The following is a 24,740-nucleotide window of genomic DNA, read 5'->3' as shown; positions in this document are numbered from 1 at the left end:
ATCTGCAGCATGATCTCACCATTTAAACTAATAAATTGTTTGTTGCTCAAACGTATCAAAAGTTAATAAAAAATTTGAATTGTGTTGCTGCGGAGTAGATGACAGTTAATAGCTCACTGTTCTATGTTAGGATTTTAATTTATAAACTGCAAGTAACAAAAGGATCTCTCTGACAAAAGCAGTAGCCCACTGGCCTATTTACATTATGTGCACTTTGTGATCTGCATGGTACATGTTCTTTGCAGCAGGTACATTAACCCTCTGACCTACCTTTCCATGAGTCAAATCTTCCATTAGACAAAATTCCGATCTCTCTCTAGGAAGAACATTAATCACCAGAGTCATCATGACATTTTTATTGTTACCGAAAATTACTGGAGGCCAGGAAGGAGGCAGCAAGCGCTTTTAAAACCATAATATACTTGCAAAAATGATGCCTCCACCGAAAGTGAGCACCTGGTGCGGTTGCACCGCCCTAGAGCTGGCCCTTCTCAAGGGTCCTGTGATCTCAGTGACAGGGTCACTGTTCTAGGGTGTACTGCTTCATAGGCCTGCCGCAAAACTGGAGGTGAACTTCAGTATGAATAGTGGTGGACAAGCCTTGAAGGTTAACCTACACTTGTCATGCTAGGGTCCACCTGCTGGTGCTACGACACCGGGGCTTCTAATGTCTTGCGAAGCCTTCTAAGGTCTAGCATGAGATAGTGCTCTCTCAGGAGAGTGGTCTGGCGGACTGGTTATTAAGGCTGAACCTGGTTCCCCAGTTCCAAATTCAGCAGCTCTGGCCATAGTGCCACATCCTCTCCCCCACTGAACACCATACTGCCCCACTGAGAAAAACTCAGACTGCCTTCAACTACAACCCAATTGTTGCCAGCTATAAACACCTGGATGCGGCTCAATTTAAATTACGCACTGGGCAAGAGCAATATGTGGCCTACAAAAAAAAGTGACAGCATCCTGGAAAAAGCAAACAATCATAGGGAATGCAACATTTTGCAAACCATGTGAAATGTAAGCAGGAACAACATGGTTACCTTAACGCTTTTACACTCACTGTTCAGAAATCAGTGAGTGCTTTTGCCTGAAAAGTTAAGGACATGACAACAGGGCCCTGAATGGACCCATTTCAATGGCCATTGCTTATATCCTTACAAAACGTAAGCAGTATGGTAAAAAAAGACAACATCCCTAGATACAGAGCAGCAGTACAAATTTTGTTTTTCAATCCTCACATTGCAGTACCTCCAGGATTGGTGCACTAGCTCCAAGCCCAGGGAAAACAAAGCCAAGACAACAAAAATAGCGCTTCACTGGCAAACTCTGTAAAAGTGGCGCTAATGTGTTTGGGTGTGAATAAAAATCATTCTGGACAGTTTGCTACCACTCTGTCTTACTTTATTTAGTTATTTATTTTGCATATTTTTAAACTTTTATTCCTGATGCTGCATTTTGGAATTAAATGTCAGAAAAATACGATATTGATTTCCAGCAAACGTGATTTTCTTTTTTGGATCCATTTCACAGGGAAGCAAATAAAAGAAAGGAGAGGAGACAGTGTGCACTGCGCACAGGCACGTCCTCTTCCTAAAAGGTTAGGTTGCTCTGCGCACACGGGCCCCAGGGCCGGCTTTAGCGCTGGTGGCGCCCTGTGCGACAATGTTTGTTGGCGCCCCCCAATGACAACCTCCACCACGGATTCTCTCACTAGCACCCTTTAACAGTGACCAAGTCACCATAACCACACTCTCTCAGATGCATTGAATTAGTTATATAGCGCCACTCATACCAGTGTAGGGTGTCCGAGCACTTTGCATCACACACACATTACACAGAGACAATCAATCATAGGTGTGTAAATCCGTGTATAGGAAATGATACATAAACCAAAGGACTGAAAGTGTAGGAGTCACATGTCATCCATACTGGTAGGCAGTATAGTGCTTGGTGTGGAGAAGCACAAACGCAGAGTCGAAAAAGAAACAGCATAGTTGGGAGTTTTCTTTAATAATAAGAATCTATTTCTAGCCAAATTAACCCTTTTTGCAACATTAATCAATGTTCTAATAATGTATATTTTGAGGTGTGTATGCAGTTCTAGGATGAAAGTTAATAGCTCACTGTTGAATATTAGGACTTTAAGTTATAAATTGCAACAAAAGGATGTCTCTTTTGAAAGCAGTAACCTGCTGATCTGCACTCTGTAATCTACTTGGCACACGTTCTTTGCAGCAGGCATATTAACCCTCTGCACTAACTTCACCTAAGTCAAAACCTCAACTTTACAAAACACTGATCTCTCTCCAGGAAGATAATTAATCACACGAGTTATCTTGACATTTATGTGAGGCCTGTTAATTGCTGGCGGAAAGAAACGCTGCAGCAGGTGCTTCAAAAGCGTAATAAACTTTCTAACACGGCGCCCCCAGGAAGCCATCACCCGGTCGCACCGCCGTAAAGCCGGCCCCTGACGGGCCCTGTTGGTGTCACCCCACTTGAGGGTGTCACCCGGTGCGGTCCGCACCCCCCGCACCCCCATAGTGACGCCGCTGCTGCCACCACGGATTCTGAGATTTTTACATTTATATGACCCTCCCCCCCCCCACCAACCCCCCTCAACAGACTATTTCATGGTTTCTCCTCTTTCCCTCAAGAATACATTGCTCCACACTGCATGCGGCAGCGCAGTACACCAAAGAAATGTACTAGATAGTGCTTTAGACTTCAGCGTTAGTGCTGTCATGCCCTCACCTATCCGGTGCTTTGTACCTGCACCGGATGGCACTTTACTCAGCCAGTGTTTAGGAAGCAATCCTACATGCTAGTGAAGTGTGCCAAAGTGCCACAGGGGGTTCAGTGCAGCCCCGGGCTGCCCAGTGCATCCTAGTGCTGCCTAAAAGTGCATCACAGGAGCTGCCCAGTGCATCATAGCGCTGCCTAAAAGTGCATCACAGGGGCTGCCCAGTGCATCCTAGTGCTGCCTAAAAGTGCATCACAGGAGCTGCCCAGTGCATCATAGCGCTGCCTAAAAGTGCATCACAGGGGCTGCCCAGTGCATCATAGCGCTGCCTAAAAGTGCATCACAGGGGCTGCCCAGTGCATCATGGTGCTGCCTAAAAGTGCATCACAGGGGCTGCCCAGTGCATCATGGTGCTGCCTAAAAGTGCATCACAGGGGCTGCCCAGTGCATCATAGCGCTGCCTAAAAGTGCATCACAGGGGCTGCCCAGTGCATCCTAGTGCTGCCTAAAAGTGCATCACAGGAGCTGCCCAGTGCATCATAGCGCTGCCTAAAAGTGCATCACAGGGGCTGCCCAGTGCATCATAGCGCTGCCTAAAAGTGCATCACAGGGGCTGCCCAGTGCATCATGGTGCTGCCTAAAAGTGCATCACAGGGGCTGCCCAGTGCATCATGGTGCTGCCTAAAAGTGCATCACAGGGGCTGCCCAGTGCATCATAGCGCTGCCTAAAAGTGCATCACAGGGGCTGCCCAGTGCATCATAGCGCTGCGTAAAAGTGCATCACAGGGGCTGCCCAGTGCATCATGGTGCTGCCTAAAAGTGCATCACAGGGGCTGCCCAGTGCATCATGGTGCTGCCTAAAAGTGCATCACAGGGGCTGCCCAGTGCATCATAGCGCTGCCTAAAAGTGCATCACTGGGGCTGCCCAGTGCATCATAGCGCTGCCTAAAAGTGCATCACAGGGGCTGCCCAGTGCATCATAGTGCTGCCTAAAAGTGCATCACAGGGGCTGCCCAGTGCATCATAGTGCTGCCTAAAAGTGCATCACAGGGGCTGCCCAGTGCATCCTAGTGCTGCCTAAAAGTGCATCACAGGGGCTGCCCAGTGCATCCTAGTGCTGCCTAAAAGTGCATCACAGGGGCTGCCCAGTGCATCATAGTGCTGCCTAAAAGTGCATCACAGGGGCTGCCCATTGCATCATAGCGCTGCCTAAAAGTGCATCACAGGGGCTGCCCAGTGCATCATAGTGCTGCCTAAAAGTGCATCATAGGGGCTGCCCAGTGCATCATAGTGCTGCCTAAAAGTGCATCACAGGGGCTGCCCAGTGCATCACAGGGGCTGCCTAAAAGTGCATCACAGGGGCTGCCTAAAAGTGCATCACAGGGGCTGCCTAAAAGTGCATCACAGGGGCTGCCCAGTGCATCATGGTGCTGCGTAAAAGTGCATCACAGGGGCTGCCCAGTGCATCATAGCACTGCCTAAAAGTGCATCACAGGGGCTGCCCAGTGCATCATAGTGCTGCCTAAAAGTGCATCACAAGGGCTGCCCAGTGCATCATAGCGCTGCCTAAAAGTGCATCACAGGGGCTGCCTAAAAGTGCATCATAGCGCTGCCTAAAAGTGCATCACAGGGGCTGCCCAGTGCATCATCCAGTGCATCATAGCACTGCCTAAAAGTGCATCACAGGGGCTGCCCAGTGCATCATAGCGCTGCCTAAAAGTGCATCACAGGGGCTGCCCAGTGCATCATAGCGCTGCCTAAAAGTGCATCACAGGGGCTGCCCAGTGCATCATAGTGCTGCCTAAAAGTGCCTCACCGGGGCTGCCCAGTGCCTCACAGGGGTGCCCACTGTGTTTCGGGCTGCCTGGTGCATCACCGGACCTCATTGTGCCACAGGGCTGCTCGCTGCACACAGAACGGTCGGTGTGACAGGGATTCTCAGCTCATCCAGCAGCTGAAATGTGCCTTTGCTGCTGAATATGCAAGTCCAACGTCTCCATGACTCCTTGTGTGCCACAGGGCAGCGGCGTCACTAGGGGGGTGCGGGGGGTGCGGACCGCACCGGGTGACACCCTCACGGGGGGTGACACCAAAGGTCCGGTCCGTGTGGTGTGGTGCAAGCAAACCGTGCAAAATTAAATCCAGAAGAAACGCAACGACGACGCGTCGCAACCTAACCTTAATATTCAGCAGCAGGTGCCTGTGCGCAGCGCGCACTGTCTCCTCCTCCTCCGCCGCGTCTGCGCGCCTCGGCAGTGACATCGTCACTAGAGGGGTGCAGTCGGTGATGTTTAATACGGGTCCCGGTCCGGAATCCGAATCTCGCATGCGCATTGGGCCCCAAGTGCGCGTGACTTGGCATCACGAGTTCACGACGAGGAGGTGAGGAGGTCTCGTCTCAGGTCGCCACTATAATTTAATTTTATTCCAGCAAGGAGCGCAGTCTGGTTTAAGGCCGACCGAGGTAGTCCACCCCCCCCCCCCCCCTGTCTGCCACCAACTCAGCAGGTGAGTGGCCTATTGCGTATTCATTGCCTATTCAGTGCCGGCGTTGTTTTTCTTCATATTTTGGGAGATGCGTATGCGTTATTGGGCCTGGGCTCGGGTGGGCTGGCTGTGTGTGCAAGTACAATAGGGGCATGGAAAAGAAGGGAACAAATGCTTTATTTGAAATTGACACAGAGTAACTTTTGCCTACCGTCCTGTGCTGCTGCGTGGATATTTCCATTTTTGTTCAGCATTTGAGAAAATAAGTTTGTTTATTCTGATTCACCTTTCCTGACTCCTGCAGCTGCTTATCAGATCAGGCTGTGACACAAGGAGTAGGTCAGAGAATGTGTTACTGTTTGTTTTTATTTAAAAAATCTGCACAGGCCCAGCAAGGCACATCATTATCATGGCCATAGATGCAAGGCAACAATAAAACATGTCCAGAGAACGGGTGATTAATGATCCTGTTGGAGAGCAGTCCTTTGCCTGTTGGTAGTTTTGAAATGCAGATAAACTGTATTTTATTTGGATAGCTCAGTGGGTTACTGCCTTTGTCACAGAGATTCTTCTGTTACTTGCAGTTCAAAAGTTATAATCCTAACATAGGACAGTGGCTATGAACTGTCATCAAAGACCTGCAGACAAACATGAATGGTATTGTTAGAACTTCACTTTTTTTGTGTTACTATAAAGTTAGAAATTCCCCAGTCTTTCATTATTTTAATGTTGCTAAAAAGAGTTTGGGCCGATATACATTTTTATTAGTAAAGCCAAGCCCCAACCACTACGGTATGCTTTAAATCCTGAGTTTGTGCTTCCCCAGCCCAAACCCTCTTTAAATTTACTGCCCACCAGTATGGATGCCATGTGATTCCTACATCTTGTAATCCTCATTGGCTCATGTGACGTTCCCTGTAGACGGAATTACATACTAGCGATAAAACCGGCCCTGTCATTGCCTTTCTGTTTTTATTTAATTAGCAATCAGGTCATTAGGGCAACTGTGGAACATATTTTAAAGTGCGTACTAATTATATTTACTGCTATATTTAATGTTTTAAGTTTGAAGGTGATTTTGCTAATGTTTTTTACGGGAATAATGAAAGTAGAGCTGGATGGGGCTGATATGGGGCTGGGGCCCGAAGGTCAGCGGTGAGATAAGGTACACAGGAGCGGGATGGTCAAAGTGGATAATCGGGCCTGGAAGTACTTGTTTTAAAACCTGGCCTGTTGGAATTTGAGGGTTTGCACTTACATCCAGACATCGCTCTTACTTTCAAATAACTCTCCACATGCTCTGTATACACACAGAATTGATCCGCTGTATACTGGTGACTGTTTGCAAGTAGATATAATCTAATCTAATCTAGGGCTTGTAGGCTAGAAGAAGACAAATTGAGTCCGTAGTGGCCCACCCAAATGCACCCTTGGCCCACCCAACAAAAAATTCCTGGAGCCGGGCCTGATTGACAGGGCTTCCTCTGCTTTCATTTTACATGTCGCAACAAAGAAGCGCACTTTTACTGCTAAACAACAATGACTGCAAAAGTTCCGAAAGACAATTAGATTTTTGTTGGAAGCTGCGATATCATCCTGTTGCTGCACAAAGACAGGGCCCGCAGAGCAGGGGGAATAGCTGCATTCAAGCTTGCAACTTCACCCGTTCTTTCACTTTACATGCGATTTCTCAATATGTTCCAACTGCGTTTTTATGACTTTTAGATCAATTTTTAGTGTTCAAACCTGAGCTTCTTTCATGTTACAAAGAGAGCCGCCCCATCTCCTGTCATTTCGGCCCCCTCCCTGATCTATAACCTACTTCTCTGGACTTGATAATGGAGGAAGGAGTGCTGTAGCGCCGTTACATCATGCATCACGAACAACTTGCATTGCGACCACCCGTGCTCTGATACCCAGTAACTCAGACCACCCTCTGCTTGCACCTGAAGCATCCACCATCCCTCCCTGGCTTTGTAACAGCCCGCCCCACCCACCTCAGTTGCATCCTTGCAGCACTCCTGGCTGAAGTTCCCTTCTTCCTATAAAATACAACGTGAACGGTATAGTTTCTTGGCGCTTTAAATCATAGCAGTAGTGATTGCCCGACCTTTTTGCTGAATTATCTCTTGCTGGATTGAGCCCTATTAACGGATACTTTTGTGAGTCGTGTTTTACCATATCTAATACACTTAGTGGACCTAGACTCTGTCACGAAAGAGCATTAACCCTCTGAGTTATCTTGAGGCAATTTGACCAGTGCCCTAACACACTTATAGCAAACATTTAGCTAAAAGTAGTTCTGTGTTTTGCACATGTGAAAAGTTTTCATGAACTTGCACTTTGAGCATTTCACTTGAATAAAAAGAGCTATTTGATTGTTTTTACCAGGCTAAGTGTATAGCTACTATGGCAACGACATGAGGCCCTCTAGTCTACTCTTTTGGTTTAGCTGTATCATTTGGTCTGGCTTCCTTAATTTTCTGCTTTGAGTGTGGATTGAGAGAGATTTTACACCCTCATAATCTGGGACCTTAGAGAGCATTGTGAGTTAGCTAAGCTGCCAGCTGCTATTATTATTACCATTATTTATATAATAATAAATTGGGTTTATAACTTCATGTGAGAGGAGTTTTTCAAAGCTAAAGTTTATAAAGAACTATTTGCGATCTACCATGGGACAGTCAAGGCTTTCTGATCTTGCAATATTATCAATTGAAAGTGATTTGGCGAAAGATGTTGATTTTGATGAAGTAATTAACAAGTTTGCAGCTTTAAAGGCCAGGAAAGGAAAGTTCTGATTAGTCGAGATTTAATGTGACATTGTAATTTGTACTGTTGCATACTATTCTGGCAGTTGCTGATTGTGCAAACCCAATACAGAACGGTTACAACCTTATCTCCTGTAACAGTAAAGTTTAATGTCGAAAAAGTAACATATTTTCTATGTAGTTCTTAGTTCTTAACTTATTACAGTATTTTACCTCCGACCTTGTTGAATTCAATTTTTCTTCTATGGCCTTTGTAAATATAGGACCTACATTTACAAACGTTAGTAACTGAACTACCGAGTAGAACTGTATAGTAAAGAAAAGTAGTTGAACCAGGAATCTGGCTTGACGTTGCACTCCAGATTTCTTGGAGTGCCTTTTGATCCCCAACTTAATATCTCCCAGAAGCACCTGATACTTATAAGAGCTTCCGCGAGTGCCTGCCAACTTGACCTTTTTTGTATTTGACAAGACGCTTATGGTTCTGCCTTCAAACTTTGAGGAGCTTTCTCCCCATCGAGAGCGGAGGGCCTCCTTTTGAGTGCCAGTGAAAGTGTAGATTGTATCTTGGTACCTTCCTGGTCAAACCATTCTGTCTCCAAAGGGTTACAGTTAGTGCTATGACTTCTTCTAGGTTCAGATTGTCAGTTACTATGCCACCGAGACAGATTGATTAAAACTTCAAATCTTGGAACAAACTCTGGGTCATTAGTCTAATTTCCTGTAAATCCCTGAGCATGTTGTGCTGGGGGTTTAAAGCTCCATCAGGGCCAGTTTTTGGCCCACAATTCCTTCTGCCAGGTAATGGACTTTCTATTTGTTGTTAGAAGTGCGCATTTTGACAACGCAGGCCTGATCGTTCAGGATAGACCTCAATGGCACCATTCGACCTCCCATCAGCCGGTCCTGAACACTCTCGATTTTTTGTTCAGTTACAAGATTAACCAACTACCATGAATCCAGGTTGATTGAGATGTAATCTATCAAACTGACATGCCCCTGATCAAAAGGTGTAATGTGCAGGTCTATCCGCACAGTGAAACTTTTGCACTTGGCCAGTGGTGGTTTACAAGTGTGTGGAGTACTCATGGATTGTTTCAAACCCCCCCCTAACCTTACTGCTTCCTCGTGTAGCACAGGGTGGCATCCCTCACACTCCTAACTCATGGCTTTTCTTAGTCAACCGAATATTATCCGGTTCCAGTTGTGGCCAGAGACACTTCCAACCTGGTCTGTTTGTCTGTTTTATGTTTACGTGAGTATTTCTAGTAATGTGTATAATGCTGAGCCTCAAACACAACACTACTCTCATTAGAGGTATCACTGCCCTCTTTGTAATGTAAGCTGTTTCCATTTCCAGGACACCCCTGTCGCCTTGGACGCCTTGTCCAAGTTTCAGGTACTCACCTACGCCCCAAATGGAACAAACACCGTGAGCCTCAGCTCCGGAGGAACCCAACTTCAACAGTTCCAGGTAAACCAAGACAACCGGATTCTTCTGCAACGTGAAACCTTGCCAACGGTACCTGGCGTCTACACAGCAAATGTGGTCGGAACCGGTTGCGTTTTCTTGCAGGTGAGCCACAGATCGCACCATCTCACCATGGGGTTGGGTGCAGACGAGGTTTCCAATATGCAGGCACTACCATCCTGGGTCAAGGTTCAATCCATCAGTGGGCCAATACGAGCGTCTATCGGATCACATACGTTCATTACACTATAGGCACGTGCATACAGATCCCAGTTGAGACCCTTCAACCATATACTGTTCATCCATAAAGACTCCTCTGAAGGGAGCGAGGGCCACTTCTCTTTTCTATTGATCCTTTAACCCTTGAAGTCTTCTAAAGAAGTCGTAGGTTGGGACATGGGTCTACACCCCTACTCCTTACACTATTAAAGTTGTGTCCTCGTCCTGGACAGGAAGCTGCATACGCACTGCCAAACATTTGAATCTCGTCTGACTCCTTGTTAGTTTGGGACATGGTTTCATGAGATGGTGGGGCTCTTTAGGTTTCATTAATTGAACACCCAGTGTCTCCTTCTGATGGGGAGGCGGGCGGTTATTCCTTGTTTTACTGGTGGTAGCTACATGCTGTGAGTTGGGAAAGTCGCCTCGTTGGTATTTTTACGGTTGTGTTCCTGTGAATGATTAATATCCCTTAACGCTGAGAACATTTCCATCTTTGTTTTGCTTTCCTCTCTTGTAGACCACTCTTCGATACAATACTGAGTTGGCCGACATGAAAACCTCATTCGATATCAAAGCGTGGACATCCCCAGAGACCTGCGTCCAGGGAGCCCAAGCAAAGTTTGCTATCCACATTAATATCAGGTACATGTATGAGTAAAGAGTCCCTGCTGAGTAGAGAGTACAAGGGTTGACCGCCCTATCGCAGGACAGCCTCCAACCCTTTTGCGGGTGATCTTGGTATGTTTACTGGACTATAATTGGGTCGGTCTTCTAACCCCTCACAACTGCCTTGCTAGTGTCTTGTACTTGGCGTGCTGACCTCTATTGTGGTTGAATATTCTTCCGGTCGGCTCATCGTTTGGGTAGTACAGGATAGTTAGGTTAACTAGTGTGCAGCAAAAGCCATATTGATTACTAGGGTAACTTATTTTAACCAGTGGAGCTGAAAGCGAGAGCGCTCAATTGTTCAATGGGTAGCTTCTTAATACCTCTACAGAGTTAGAACAAAAATGTGCCTAGAGGCGGAGCGCTCCTATCCCCTAAATCTCTCCAGATCGCGACTCCCCAGTGAGGATGAACTACGAAGGTTCGCGGATAGATTGCTATAAAGCCAGAGTCCATACTGACCGTCTCCACGGCGGCTTCAACGTGAAGGGTGACCTCCCTTTCAAGTGCCCACCGCCTCGAAGCCGGAGAGGTTTGATTTCTTCAACCTGTCGAAGTGTCCAATAGCTTCTAGGCGCTTGACACATTCCCCTTTAGTGAAACCCAAAGGCAAGCCAGTGCTCCTAGAGACCTGCTGTGGGGTGCTCCAGGCTCCCCCTGAAAGCGATGGTTCAGGCATCTGGTTGATGCCTTGTTGGGCGCTCAGGGGACAGAGTGAGGTGCGATATTGAGTGATGCATTTTCTTATGCACTTTCTGATTCATTAAATATTTAATGAGTGATATTTGAGGTGTTTCTGGGTTTGTGGTTGCTGAATGAGAGAAGTTTGTTCTGTTTTTGTGGCTTTTTATGTAAATCTGTTTTTGATTATTTGCATTGAATAAGAATGATGGAGGAATCATGTTTGTAAGTTGAAACTGAGCATCCTTCCCTGCTTAGTTACAGGTTAAAGGTTACATTTATGACCCCTGGGAGGAAGCCCGGGGGGGGGGGGTAATCTTTGATTCCATATGAATCCCAGCAGGTCAAATGTTGCTTTAGTCATCACAACTCATGAGTTAACTTGAGTGTTATTGTTCCTCCTTCAGTTACACCGGCAGCCGCAACTCCTCCAACATGGCCATTGTGGACGTGAAGTTACCCTCGGGACACAGATCTGATGACGCCTCCCTGAGAGAGGTAAAGGGTGGAAACTCTGGGGAATGGGTGGGGGTGAGTTGGGTGGAGGGTGAGTCCACATTCCCCCTCCATCCCCTTCCACCGCGCACCACACAATGCAGGAGGAACTTCCATCTTCCTTGTTCATGAAAGCCCCCCATTTGTTTCAATGAGCACAGTTGGTCTCAGTTGCAAGGCAACCATTCAACTGTGCAATCGGTGTACAGTGAAATGACCCCAAGGAGGTGCCATCACCGTTCACTGAGCCCTGTAATACGAAAGCCACACCTTGTACGCTTCATGGAGACTCGATGGATCAAACCATTCTAGGGAGCATATAGGGGCACACAGCAACTGACTTGTGCCTTGGTTCATTAATCATGATGGAGGAATGCTTACAAATAGCCCAGTCCACTAAATATTGTTCTGGGCAGGTTTCCAATCTATCGTTTTTCACCCGCTGTGCCACTCTAGACAAAGACTTACCTAACACGAATCAGTGCTGACCCTGTTCTTTTGGAGCAGCCAATCCCAAAATGCCAGGAATGCCCTCCTCCAGAAGCGTACACAAGTGACCCCAGATCAGTTTTGTCTTAGTTAGGTCTTAATGATAAAATATAGCTGGTTTCTGCAGCACAGCGAGCATTTGGTTCTTGTCTGGTGTATCACCCGAAGTGAGCAAGCGTGTGCCCTACCACATACACCAGGGAATGATCTGTCTAGATACTGGCAGCTAGTTTGGGTAACATGCAACATGTTTCACTTTATGCAAATTAGTGCTGACACAGTTCAAGGTGGATGGTCCCAATCAGAAGCAGTCTGACATGGCGCCCTCTAGAGGGGAAATGCAATGGCACCAACATCCAGGTGTTGGGGGGCGCGACTGTTTCTTAGGTGATGTTTAGAAACCATCACTTCTATCGAATGCCTCTGTCTTATCTAATGTGAAACTTTTATCGATTTTATAGATTTGCATGCAAAAATATGATAACACTTCAATTCAAAAATGTATATTCGTTGCTTGGGTCTCAGAGCCAAGTCGGACCCTTGGCTTGACATTCCCTCTTAGTGGTCAGGCTTACCCACCTCTGTGTCATAGAACGCAAAACCAAAGGGGATGATGGACGGAGTGTTTAACATTGCAAGCACTCTTCCCCCAGTCAACTGATCTAAGTTTAATCATCATTCTTTAGCTCACTCCGCCACCTCAGTTCAGACATGGCCATATGGAAATCAGTCTGACCCTGTGCCTCGTGGGAACAGTCCAGCCCGAACTGCCAAGCCATGTCTTCCCTGGACTGGAAACAAGCATCCTGGGACCGGTTTCTGGCTAATCAGCCGTCATCAGCCAGGCTAGCTTGAATCCAGTGGCAAAGTGAGCAAGGGACCCACGTCTGGGCATACCCTGCCAACTTAGGGCTAACAAAGCACACTGGATTCAAGCTAGCCTGGCTGAAGAGGGCTGTTAGGCCGAAACCGATCCCAGGATGCTTGTTTCCGGTCCAGGGAAGACCTGGCTTGGCAGTTCGGGCTGGACTGTTCCCATGAGGCACAGGGTCAAGACTGATTTGCATATAGCTGTGTCTGAACTGGGGTGGCAAAGTGAGCAAAAGAATGATGATGGATTCAACCCAGAACTGTGACTGGGGGTGAGTGTTTGAAAATTTTCAGCACTCCGTCCATCTCCTTGTTTGCTTTGTGTCTTGGAACACCTGTTTTTGTAAATGTTTATGTAACCTACTCCAATTGTTGTTTTTCTTTCTCTCTTGTTCAACTAGCTGAAGAACAAGAGGGTGATTTCCAGATTTGAGACCTCTCCCCCTGGCCACGTCATGGTTTACTTTAACAGCGTAAGTGCGCATTCGTTCTTTTATTTACATCCCAGAACATAAACTGATTTGACCTGTCATTCCCTCCTCACCGGGATCCGCTGTGTTTGGGGAATGGTACTTGGACGTCCAGTTTGTCTGACTTCCATGGCCCCTGACCCTTGAGTGCCTGCTCCCAGCTGCGGTTGGTGAATGTTGCTTAGGACCACTGTTCCAATAAAGTGCGCACACCTCTATTGCCATGAGAGCACAGTGCCGTGTGTGGAGCGCTCACACTCCGCACATGATCCCGCAAGAGCATTCGCGCCGCTGCTTTTAAAAAGCAAGCGGCGGGAAAAACGGGTACTTCCTGGGTGGAATAGTCTAACTTGAACAGAAGACGAAGGAGCAGCAGGCAAGTCTTGCGGCAGCCTGTGGAATTTTGGAGGGCACTTGTTTTATTCTTTTGTATCTAGAGCACGGCTGCGGGGCATATTGTGTGCTTTTGTTTAAGTATTGATGTTAATGGCAGCGCCCATCACGAGCTGCGATTAGCATGAATACTTTAAACAAAAGCACACAATCTGCTCACAGCTGTGCTTTAGTAACAAAAGAAATTCAGCAAGTCTACAAACTTGGCGTGTAAAGCACACGCGTGTTTGTAGACGTGCTGAATTTCTCTTCCTAACAAAGTTGGGCTGCGGGTGATTGGGTGACTTATTAAATTTTTCTGTGCTGGGCATAGTGTGCCGCCCGACTTGTATTTTGCTGATTAATTGCATCCAGATATAGGATACAACAAGTAACTTCATACCTACAACAAGTCGGACTATTGGCTTTGTCAGTGGTTGTTAGTTGCATAAGATAAATAGGCAGCAACCATGGCTTGTATATAATATTGAAAAAAAAATCCACTGAAATCCCTTCTAACGCCACGATGTTGCTGCTGTCGAGTTTCAAAAAGAGAAGGGAAATCCAGAAAGAAAATGAGTCTCTTTAAAGTATTTCCCTTCCCCTACAACGCTCACCTGGCATGACGTCATGCCGTAACTTCTCCTCTAAGGGGGAAGTGAGCAGTGTGAGCAGCGCACATCCATGTGCCTGCTGTCACTGCAGGACCTCCTGTACCCGGCACAAAACAGCCCGATAGAGACCCGTTTCGAGGCCCACTTTAAAAACTGCCGCTGCTTAGCACCGGCGAGACCCGGCCCACTTAAAGCCCTGAACGTAGTGTCTGTCATAAGTCACCCACTGTCAGCTAGGACCATCACACAATCAGAATGTGAGGAAGTACCCTTTATGTGCCGATTAGGAGTCTAAATCTGCCAGTTAGCACATGAGGCTGGCCCTACATGTGAGATGTGGAGACTACCAGGAGGAAATGTCATGAACAAGGGAGCTTTCTCGATGGAAGCCAAAAGCTGCGGGAAGCACTGGGTCCTGCATACAGGGGGTCACTCTGGATAGACTCCATGCCAGTGCAAGACTAGTCCATTCATAGCACCCGCAGCTCGTGCCTGCAGGCAGTGGTTTGGAGAGTGTTGTAGGAAATGCGCCAGTGTTAGTGAAGAGAATACTCCAGACACATGGATCAGTCATTTACACCCTTGCAGCTGCCATCTTCTCAGACCGGCATCTTGGCAAGGCCTAACCAGCCTTCCACCCTTCTTAGTTCATTCAAGTGAGCACAGTTATATAGAGCGAGCGTTTAGAAATGACAAGATGGCGAAAAAGGCTCCTTACAGAACCCCAACGTCGATATGCAGAGACGCTACTTCCGAAGCCTTGCCATACTATACGCACTGTCTTCTGACATATCTTTTGTCCTTTTTTTTTCTTCCACTCCTCAGCTGCTCTCACCGTCTCCATCTCTTCTTTTTCTTCCTCATATCAGTCCCACTCCACGTTTACCCACTTCCCCTTCACCCCATCCCATTCTTGTCTCCATTCCCCTCTCACTGCCTGTTCTTTGCTTTCTCTAAACGGTATTCCATTCTCCCTACCAGTTCTCCAGACCCTCTGGCTGCCTTTCTCTTTCCGTCCCTCTCTTACCAATTTCTCCATTACCCCCTTCTCCATTTCTCGTCTTTGCGCCATTACCTTTTTCTTTGTTCCTCTCTCCCTCTTTCTCCGCCACTAAATCCTATTTCTCACTTGTCTCCTCTCATTTTCCTTCTGCCTGCTATGTTACAATTTTGAAAACACATATTACTATCCCTGAATATTAGATGGAAGCACACTTGGACCAGTGAGCCTCTGCAGTGTTGGTGACCTGGCCAAGAAGGACATGAAAAAGCTGAAATTGGAACCTTAATCCAAAGCTGTTCTGATTGGGGCCCCAGAAATAAGTTTGGCTCAGGACCCTCAAAATCCTTAACCCCTTCGCCGCGGCAGGAATTCCGCCGCGGCGCTGGGGGGATTTGGGGGCAGTTGCGGTGGCGCTGTGCTCGTGACGGAACCACTCCGTCACGAGCCACGGGTGAGCTGTGCTCATGACGGAGTGGTTCCGTCACGTCTCCGCCCACTGCGCTAATCGCCCACACAGGCGGGGAAATAGCGCCGCGTGGGCGGAGCGGCCGCCAACGGCCGCAGCATGACGGAACCACTCCGTCATGAGCACACGGCACCCGTGGCTCATGACGGAGTGGTTCCGTCATGAGCACGGAAAGGGTTAATATGTCCCTGTGCATTTATTAAAGTTTTCATGTTAATCGCAGCACCCATCATGAGCTGCAATTAACACGAAAACCTTAACAAATGCACACAATCACCCTGAAGACTAGCCCTATTAAGAAAAGAAATGCAGGAACACAGCTGCCACGGTTTCAAATTGCAATGACGGACGTTTTCATAATTTCACTGTAATTATTTGTGCCATTTGGACAGGGCCGGCTTTAGTGCTGGTGGCGCCTGGTGTGACCATGTTTGTGGGCGCCCCAATGACCACCTGCGCCATGGAGGCTCATTACCAACCTTTAACAGTGACCCTCAAGTCTCTATAACCCCTCTCTTTCATACTTATTTTAATAGCGCCACTCATACCAGTGTAAGATGTTAAGCACTTTACATTGCATACACATTACACAGACACTGAATCATAGTGTGTAAATCAATGTATAGGAAATGTTACATCAGACAGAGGAATACAATTTATCTTAATAGAGCTGGGCTGCGGGGTGATTGGGTTTTTAAGTAAAAGTTTGGAGTGATATTTGGCGTTTTACACACGCACGGTCTGGTTCCTAGTGTACATAACCTTGGCTGCAGCACACAGAGACCCTTCACTGCTGCACACAGAGGGAAACAATTAGAGGGCACATTGCTTAGGACTGGTATCGGTGGTTAATGGCTTCCGTGCTTGGTCCTCATTCAGTGGAAGTGGCGCATGCTTTACTTGCACACCTTACTTTTGCTCAGTCATGTCCTTCCTCTGCCCAGTGGCGGGAAGTCCATTCATATGTATATTTTACTCCAATATTTAATTTTAAGACTCGCATGAACTATGACCCTGCACATCTTGCGTGTTGTCTTTCCTGATCTCTGTGAAACTCAGTTCATCCCACTGATAGCTGTGGGATTTCTTGTAAAGCACAGAGTTCTTTGAAGCAAGAGAGGAAAGTTGCTGTTGTGGGACCTCTTTATCTCTGTTAATCAGAGGCCACCACTTGCCTTGCTTTTTGGTAGACAGACCTCGAACTGTTCATGGTTTGTGACTCGGGCGTGGTGCGGAGACCACTGGTCACGGTACAGGTAGCCTCAGCTAGCGAGACTCTGACAGACGTGGCTGGGCTACCTGTAGCCTCTATAATATATGCCCCTCTAGTGACAGATGAGGCTTCAGGTAGCTACCATTAACCAGACCCCTCTGGTGATCGGTGAGGCTGTGAGGCAACAGGTAGCCCCCATTATCCAGATCCTCTAGTGACAAGCGAGGCTACAGGTGGCCTCCATTATCCGGACCCCTCTGGAGACAGGTGAGGCTGTGAGGCTACAGGTAGCCTCCATTATTCAGACCCTCTGGTGGCAGGCGAGGAGGTGAGGCTACAGGTAGCCTCCATTATCCAGACCCTCTGGTGAAAGGTGAGGCTACAGGCAGCCTTCATTATCCAGACCCTCTGGTGACAGGCGAGGCTATGAGGCTACAGGTGGCCTCCATTATCCAGACCCTTTGGTGACCTGTGAGGCTACAGGTAGCCTCCATTATCCAGACCCCTCTGGTGACAGGAGAGGCAGTGAGGCTACAGGAGAGGCAGTGAGGCTACAGGTAGCCTCCATTAACCAGCCCCCATTGACCGGCAAGGCTGTGATTGAAGAATTCCAGGTTCTGAAGTAGTTTGCATGTCAAAGATTCTTACAGGCTTGGACCTGGAAGAATTTTTAGCTTCCGTCAGCCTCCCTTCGGTACTATTCTCACATGATCTGTAGTTACAATCTCTGGGATACCGTAGTGACATCATCTGGCCCTGACATGATTGCTCCCTTTTTGGGCTCACTTCATAGACCGCCCAGCTGATGGCATCTCTAAAGCTCCCATCGCCCAGCTCTCTTGGCACTATGAATTAAGACTTCACAGTCCAGCGATGGACAACGTTGGAATGTGCCCAGAAAGTCTCTCTTCCCCCCCCCCCCCCCCCCCCCCTCTCCTGGGACCCTGAATAGAAAAAGAAATCAGCATTGGCATAGCCAATAGGTCTCGCCTTTGGGGCCTTCTAAGCGTTTAACCATGCAACAGTTAATGTTGTTGCACCAAGGATATTGTGCTGCATAACTAAATAATTATAAGGTCCCAAAAGCGAGACCTATTGGCTATGCCAATGCTTGTTATGTTTGTTAATTGGGTTTCAGTCTTTGCACCAGCCCACCCTCCTCTGATTATTCCTGCTACTGCAACTTTCAGTTAAATGTTTTCTATTGCGCCTACATGCTGCTGAATTGCACTTTAAATGTGCTCTGCAGAGGAATGCATTTTATGCTAAGCAGCATGCAACTTAATATATATAGAAATGCACAATACCCACTAGAACTGATCTAGATGAAATCCGTAAATAAAACTGATTGAACATTGTGCCGCTGTAAGCTTTTTTTTTTTTAGTCTGCAGAAGTGGTCAGGGAAAGTGCTTACCTGGGCAGGAAGGTCATTAAAGCACACGTATATGCATCTAATATAAACCGACTTTCATTGATCAGGTTACAGAACAGCAGTGTAAAATGCTTGCAAACAAATAAACAGAAGCACAAAACGTTGTAATCTACAACGTCAAAAGCTCGAAGTTTCAGAAATACGAGACCGATTGCATAGCAAATGCGTGTTTTTTTTTTTTTAAGTTGTTATAATGTTTCTAAGGGACATTGCAACATAGTGGCTGCCTGAGATTTGAGTGGTGATTTATTCTTGTCTCTTTCATGGGTAACAAAATGCACGGAGCACTTAATAAAAAATCTTGCGATTTTGTTTTTTAAAAAAAGCACTAGTAATAAAAAGTAGCTTTTTTTTTTTTTTTTTTTTTTATGTATAATTTTCATTATAAGCCTATAGAAGCCAACCTGCAGAGGTAGCATGTAGTCTTGTTTTCCATTTCATTTTTATGGTGCATGCTTGCACTAAAAATAATATTTAAAAAATGCACCAGCTTGCTAGTGCCAAACCTGTCGGCTTTGCCAATGCATTTCTTTTTGGATTTTTTAATTTGCTGGCTTGAGGCTTCTCTTCTGCTTCTTGCAGAGATGAAGGTGACCACCTAGTGAAGAACACATTCCATTTCATCAATGGAAGTTAATCGCGTCCATCTACAAGTATTGGCAAGGCCAATAGGTCTGGCCTTTAATGGCTGCCTGTTAACGTATGCCAAGGCTTACACAGTTTTGTTCCCGTCAACAGCACAACTATGGTGTAATCTCATATAGGAGAAGTCCAGTAAGTCACAGGTGCAAGTAGGGTCCATCACTTCTAGAGCTGAAAAGGGAAGTGAGAGGCTTTTGGAAGTCTGATTGCTGTTTTTGTTTTCAGCGATGCATCATGGGAAACGTAGTAATTAGAAGCAAGTGTGTTTTCCTAGTAACTGGAAGCAAGTGCTTTTTACTAACTCACAGTTGTTGGTGAGTACAGGAAGAGGCCAGTGGGAGTTTACTGTGATCATTTGAATCTATTTTATGAATACAGCAATGTCCGCATCCGTTCCCTGCAGGGTGGACAATGTACTCTAAAGAGCGGTGTAGGAACGTTTCAGAGGGGCGGTGGTCCCTCAGATATATCCAACCTAAAGGATGCAAACCAATTTCAAATTAAAGCTCTCGAAGTTTACGTTTTTAAAAGTTTGCTATATGCACTGTAACAATTGGTGCAGGTAGTAATCTTGTTGCCTTGGCGCACAGTCTAATCAGCTAACATAACAAACATTCACACCATAAAACATGACCCCGTCTAACGTGCTTAATAACACAACTGTTTGCTAATGACATCAGAATGTAATGTGCAATCATGTGTGTAAATCCCTACCAGGGCCGACTAAGCTAGTCATCCTTCTGAGTTCGATTATATCAAATGCATTAAATTGGACTATAGCAAAGATCTTATTTCCAGCTTTACAACGCAGTAGGAGCGAGGACAAAGGGGGAGGGTGCATAAACACGAGAGCCTCAGCCCACACTAGGGCTTGTGCCGGTATGTACGACCCTGACCGCTCCTAGAGCACGCGAAGGGCGCTGAGGCAGACATATACATGGTGCCTGCGGAGGCCACACACACAGCCTAGTGACACCGTGGTTGTGAGCTGATAATGCTCGGTGAAGCTACACTCCGTGCCTGAAATTCCTGCTGTTTCTCCTCGGCTCGCGCCACTCCTTTAGCAAACAGACCAGTATTTTTAAACCAATCGGGGGGTGAGAGATTTTGGGTAAATGGTGCCTTTTTTCAGCAGCCTAAATAAAGAATGTCAAGTGCTAATGTATTTCTTCTAGGTCTATTTTGTAACAGGTGGTCTTGGGTTTCTGGAAGGGAAGGGAAGGAGGGCAGCAAGTGAGAAACACGAGGGAGACAGTAAATAAAACAAATTACTGTAATGGAAACGGGAGAGCGTGTCATTCCGGTTCCGGTTGAATTTCACGGCACACAAGGAAAAAACAAGCATTGGCCGCACGCGAAAGTAGTGCGACGCGGCGGGGGCGGAGAAGCATGAAAGCAATCAAGTGAGGGGAAAGACAGCGCCTGATTGGGCGCTGAAAGCTGGCGGTTGCGCGCATGCACGTGAACGCAAGCGCTAGGCCAGCCAAAGCAGCTTGTGGTAGCACTTTTTAAAGCCCCTACTAAATATCTTGCAGAGCAGCGCATGCGCTGGCTCTAGCGAGACCTAAAAACCATGACATGTATTAGTGAGCAGGCTAGTTTGCTGGTGGCAACGATCCCCCCCTGAAGAGTCTGTTTAAGGGAGTAAACCCATCCGGGTGGGCCCACCAAATGCAGATCCCCCCCCCCGAATATTTATTGTTCATCATCTTTCTGGGTAAATAAACCTTCACTCTTCCTAAACCTGATCACAGATTAAATGTGGGTCTGAAAGTATTATTTACTCAGCAATTACTCTAAAACACCTGCCTTTTGCACTTTGACTTGTTTGTTACATTTTTTAAATGCTGGGTCTAGGGATGCCGCTGGGTCTAGGCATGCAGATGGCTGATTGACGAGGGTGACTGATCTGCATTTACCTACAGTATTCTGGACTAGTAGTCTCCCTACCTGCTCGTGGCCACAGGCTACTGGGCAGTCTTGTACTGAAGATCAAGGTGGCCTGATCCTTGTTTGAGATCTTCCACCCCCCCCAGGCAGAGTGGATGAGCACCTCCCCACCACTCCTATCCAGTCGCTCCCTTCCGCCCGCCTCCTCAGGTACATGTTGGGTGATGAGTGAGGGTTTTACTTTTCTATTTTTGTCTCCAGATTTCCAGCAATGTAACCAGTTTCTCCTTTGGGGTGGAGCAAACGACGAAGGTGGAAAATGTCCAAAAGTCAAGGGTTCTCGGTTATGATTACTACGAGAGAGGTAAGATGGGGGCCTGTGTCTCTACTCATAGGATCAAACTGCTGTCAAAGGCGTATTTTGTTAAAGGTGTGGTTGGTTCTGTTGAGGAAGGGGGCGGGGTCTTGTATATGATAGATTAAGGGGAAAGACGACCAGCCTGATCCAAGCGCATAGGCATGCCCTGAGGCGCGTGGCAGTTATGCATGCCGCAGCACGCATTACCGCTTGGCATTCATTACCATAGTTAAGAAAAGCTTCCCCTTATGTGTATGACCCATATGTAAGTTATACATGCCTCAACAAGCATGCATTACTGGTCGTATTCATGTCTGTAAGTAAAGATTCTCCCGTGTGTAGGACCACGTGTAAGAGATGGATGTGAATATTCATCGAGTCACAGATCCTCACTTGAAGGGTGATCTATAGGGCACTAGTTTGGACTGTCCAGGATTATTGGAGCTAGTGGTTCACTTTGTTCTGCTTTGATTGGTTTTAGTATGGGAGCAAGGCTTGGCCGCTAGTGCCGCCATTGGTGACTCATGGCGTCTCTTCTTTCCACAGATGAGTTTGGCTATGCAGAGTATAGCGCCCCCTGCAGCAAGTCCTCCATTCCAGGTAATGTATTGACAGACATCAGCCACACAATGATGACATGGGGAGCACAGTCTGATCAGGGGTGTGACTTGGTGACCCGGAACTCTGGGTGACCAAACCTAGAAGGCATCAGCTGGCACTCCATATTCACCCTTCGTGGTGCCCAGAAGGTGGCTCTGAAGGTCCATATCTACGAGCTGGACCCGCACAGCTCCAAGAGGCAGCAGGCTGGCATTCACTACGCCTCGTACCCAGAAGATGTCCCCGGGGGCATCTGCACTGCCTCTTGACAAAAAAAAAGCTGATTATTTTTATCTATGCTCCAGAACGGAGCAGAAGGAGGCTGCAGCCACACGTTTGGGGTAGACACTGCTGAATTTGTAAAAACAAGAACCACAATGAAGTGCAGAGATCCATAGGTTTTCTTGCACACACACAGCTAGGGCAGCTGAATGCTGAGGCTACTGTAAACCGAAGTGCGTAGTCTCAAATCCAACACCCTACCCTTCCTGTCTCATTTCCAGTTCTTTTTCATCTCTCCCCCCTTTCTCACTGTTTTATTATCATTCTCTCCCTCCTTCCACGCCTTTCTCTTGCACTGGGTTAGTCTGATGTAAAATAAGTCCTGGGCCCCAAAAAGGAGTCTGTTCCCACCACCTGGAACCACCTACAAAAAAAATCTAATCCCCAATGGCCGATTACTTAGTGGAGCTAGGGGCGGTGTTACCGAGCGGTCTGAGTTAACATTTCCAGAAGATATTCCAGCGCCTAACTAACTACTGCACGTAAACCGCTGGACCTGGAATTGGAGTTTATTTCTGCACTCAGATCTGATTCCAAGAGCAATCCCGGTCCCATGTACTACCTCCTCTCACCAGCTCGTAAATGGCTGCTGGGAGCTAATGTGGGCAAGGGAGGGATGGCAACGGTGTTGCGGGTGGTGGAGGGACCTTTTTCTGCTCCCATACTTGCATGCCGTAGGCAGGCGTGAGGGGGCCAGGCTTCACTCGTACCCGATGTTTCTGATTCGCATGTGACTTTACGGACCAGCTTTCCCACCCAGTCAAACAGTCTGGTGATCCTGAGTGGGACCACCTGTGCGCTTGTGATTGGACAGCTATATCCCACCCTGAGAACTGTATTCTGGTCTTGAGCGTCCACCTGCCTCTGGGGGTTTCGGATTCACACAGCTTATTGCGGACCCCCTCAGGGCCGTGGATAAAGAGGTAGAGAAGGGGACAGTATAGCCAACTATAGCCCAAAACCATTGCAGAGACCCAGCCCTTAATGCACCAACAGCCCTGGGCTTCCTGTTGTGCAAAAAGGAAGCATTTTGAAGTGTAGAGGGCTGGAACAGATCACAAGGCCCCGAAGAAGCCGTCTGAAGACCCCTATCCATATATGAACCATTTACCATCGCACAATACACACCCCTTATTCACAGAAGTCAAATATGTGACACAATTATTTCTAAGAGCCCTTGTTAAGACATACTTTTCTTTTTGTTCTTTTAGACACTTATACCGTGACTCTTCCCAAGGTAAGAACTGATGTAGCGAATGCCCAGGAGGCCTCCTTGTTCTGAAATCAGACCGAAACATGATGATGGGCAGCGAATTGGGGGAGGGGGGAGAGGGCTAGGAGGGTGGTTGGTAGAAAACATTTCTCTAGCTGTAATGCTTTTCTTTACAATGATTTATAACGGGAAACTTCTGAAATCCCGATTGCACATTAAACTGCTTTGCCCAACATACATTTCAAAGTTCAACACAGCTATGGCAGGCTGTAGATTGGGTATCGGAAGTGTCTGAGCACCTTGTAAGACTTCAACTTCTTTCCCATAGAAAGCAGTAATTTATTTCTAGAAATATTCCATATAGTTATTTCCTTAGCATTCCACCGTGCTTCCAAAGGGTTGTGTGCCAGGACTGGTCTGGTAGGGTATCGGGCATGTATACTGATGACGCGTGCCACCACATATATTATTGGTTCTCCTTGTCATCTGAGATCATCAAGTGGAAAATAGGGTTCTCTCGCCTCCTTCCAATCACTGTGGGGGACTGCGCCGCTCCCCGTAAATCACGTCAAGTTACCAGGACACCACCATTGAGGCTACTGACGCACAAAGAATGGCAACGTCCAACAATCAGTTTATTTTTTCCCATGATCAATAGTTTTGTTTGTTTTTAAACCAGAGTTTCCGTTTGTCACATTTATATGTTTTGCCATCTGCCAGGTCGTTTTGTTTTGTACAAAGTGGGAATGATTCCCAATTTAACCCAGAATCTGTCCAATTTCATTGCATTGAAGGTGTAGAATATATTTTTGAAAAATATCTGCTCTAATAACCAGATTGTATTCTGTTTTCCAGGTAGAGGGCGTGACTAAGGCGGCAACTGCTGCCTGAGCTCCATGGACTACAGGATAAGATGTGTAATCTGCCGTCCATCCATGGTGCACTCTTCCGTCCATCGATTGTGCACCTGATGCTGTGGCAGTCACCGTAACTGCCTTCACACTCTTACCAACAACATGGACTTCTTGTGCAACCATCTGTAGAATAGCGGGTTAACCCTCTGTGCCTGTAATTCTGATTATGACAAATAAAATGTTTCTAGAAAGCCCTTCATTGTGGTTGCACCTCAATGGTCCTCAGGATGAGGGTGAGAAAGTGTGAGACGCACTCCACTTGTTCCTTGAGCGGCTGTTCGTCTTTGGAGACCTTCATACAATTGTCGTTTTGGGGGCATGGATTCAGCTTGAGTCACAGGGCAATGCAAGGGTGTATCCTTCAATGAATGGCATCAG

At 47.0% G+C, this 24,740-nt stretch overlaps 1 protein-coding gene and 1 long non-coding RNA gene across 5 annotated transcripts in view; one reads left to right on the top strand and one right to left on the bottom strand.

Moving 5' to 3' along the window:
* Positions 1-24,556, top strand: part of LOC146813442 (ovostatin-like) — a 261,286-nt gene extending 236,730 nt beyond the window's left edge. For all 4 annotated transcript variants that reach the window (XM_085620204.1, XM_085620203.1, XM_085620202.1 and 1 more), the window contains exons 30-37: positions 9,359-9,574; positions 10,209-10,333; positions 11,446-11,536; positions 13,294-13,365; positions 21,257-21,359; positions 21,900-21,953; positions 23,447-23,472; positions 24,304-24,556. In XM_085620204.1, coding sequence (XP_085476330.1) covers positions 9,359-9,574; positions 10,209-10,333; positions 11,446-11,536; positions 13,294-13,365; positions 21,257-21,359; positions 21,900-21,953; positions 23,447-23,472; positions 24,304-24,339 — 723 coding nt within the window. In that variant the 3' untranslated portion in view covers positions 24,340-24,556. The remainder of the gene's footprint in view (positions 1-9,358; positions 9,575-10,208; positions 10,334-11,445; positions 11,537-13,293; positions 13,366-21,256; positions 21,360-21,899; positions 21,954-23,446; positions 23,473-24,303) is intronic.
* The window catches only part of LOC146813441 (uncharacterized), a 152,292-nt gene that overhangs the window by 98,241 nt on the left and 29,311 nt on the right, over positions 1-24,740 (bottom strand). The window lies entirely within an intron of this gene.

Source organism: Triturus cristatus, chromosome 7 (genome assembly GCF_964204655.1).
Source record: "Triturus cristatus chromosome 7, aTriCri1.1, whole genome shotgun sequence".
Lineage (NCBI taxonomy): Eukaryota > Metazoa > Chordata > Amphibia > Caudata > Salamandridae > Triturus > Triturus cristatus.
Note: the sequence above shows the minus strand (reverse complement) of the source record. Positions and strands in the feature narration are given on the sequence as shown.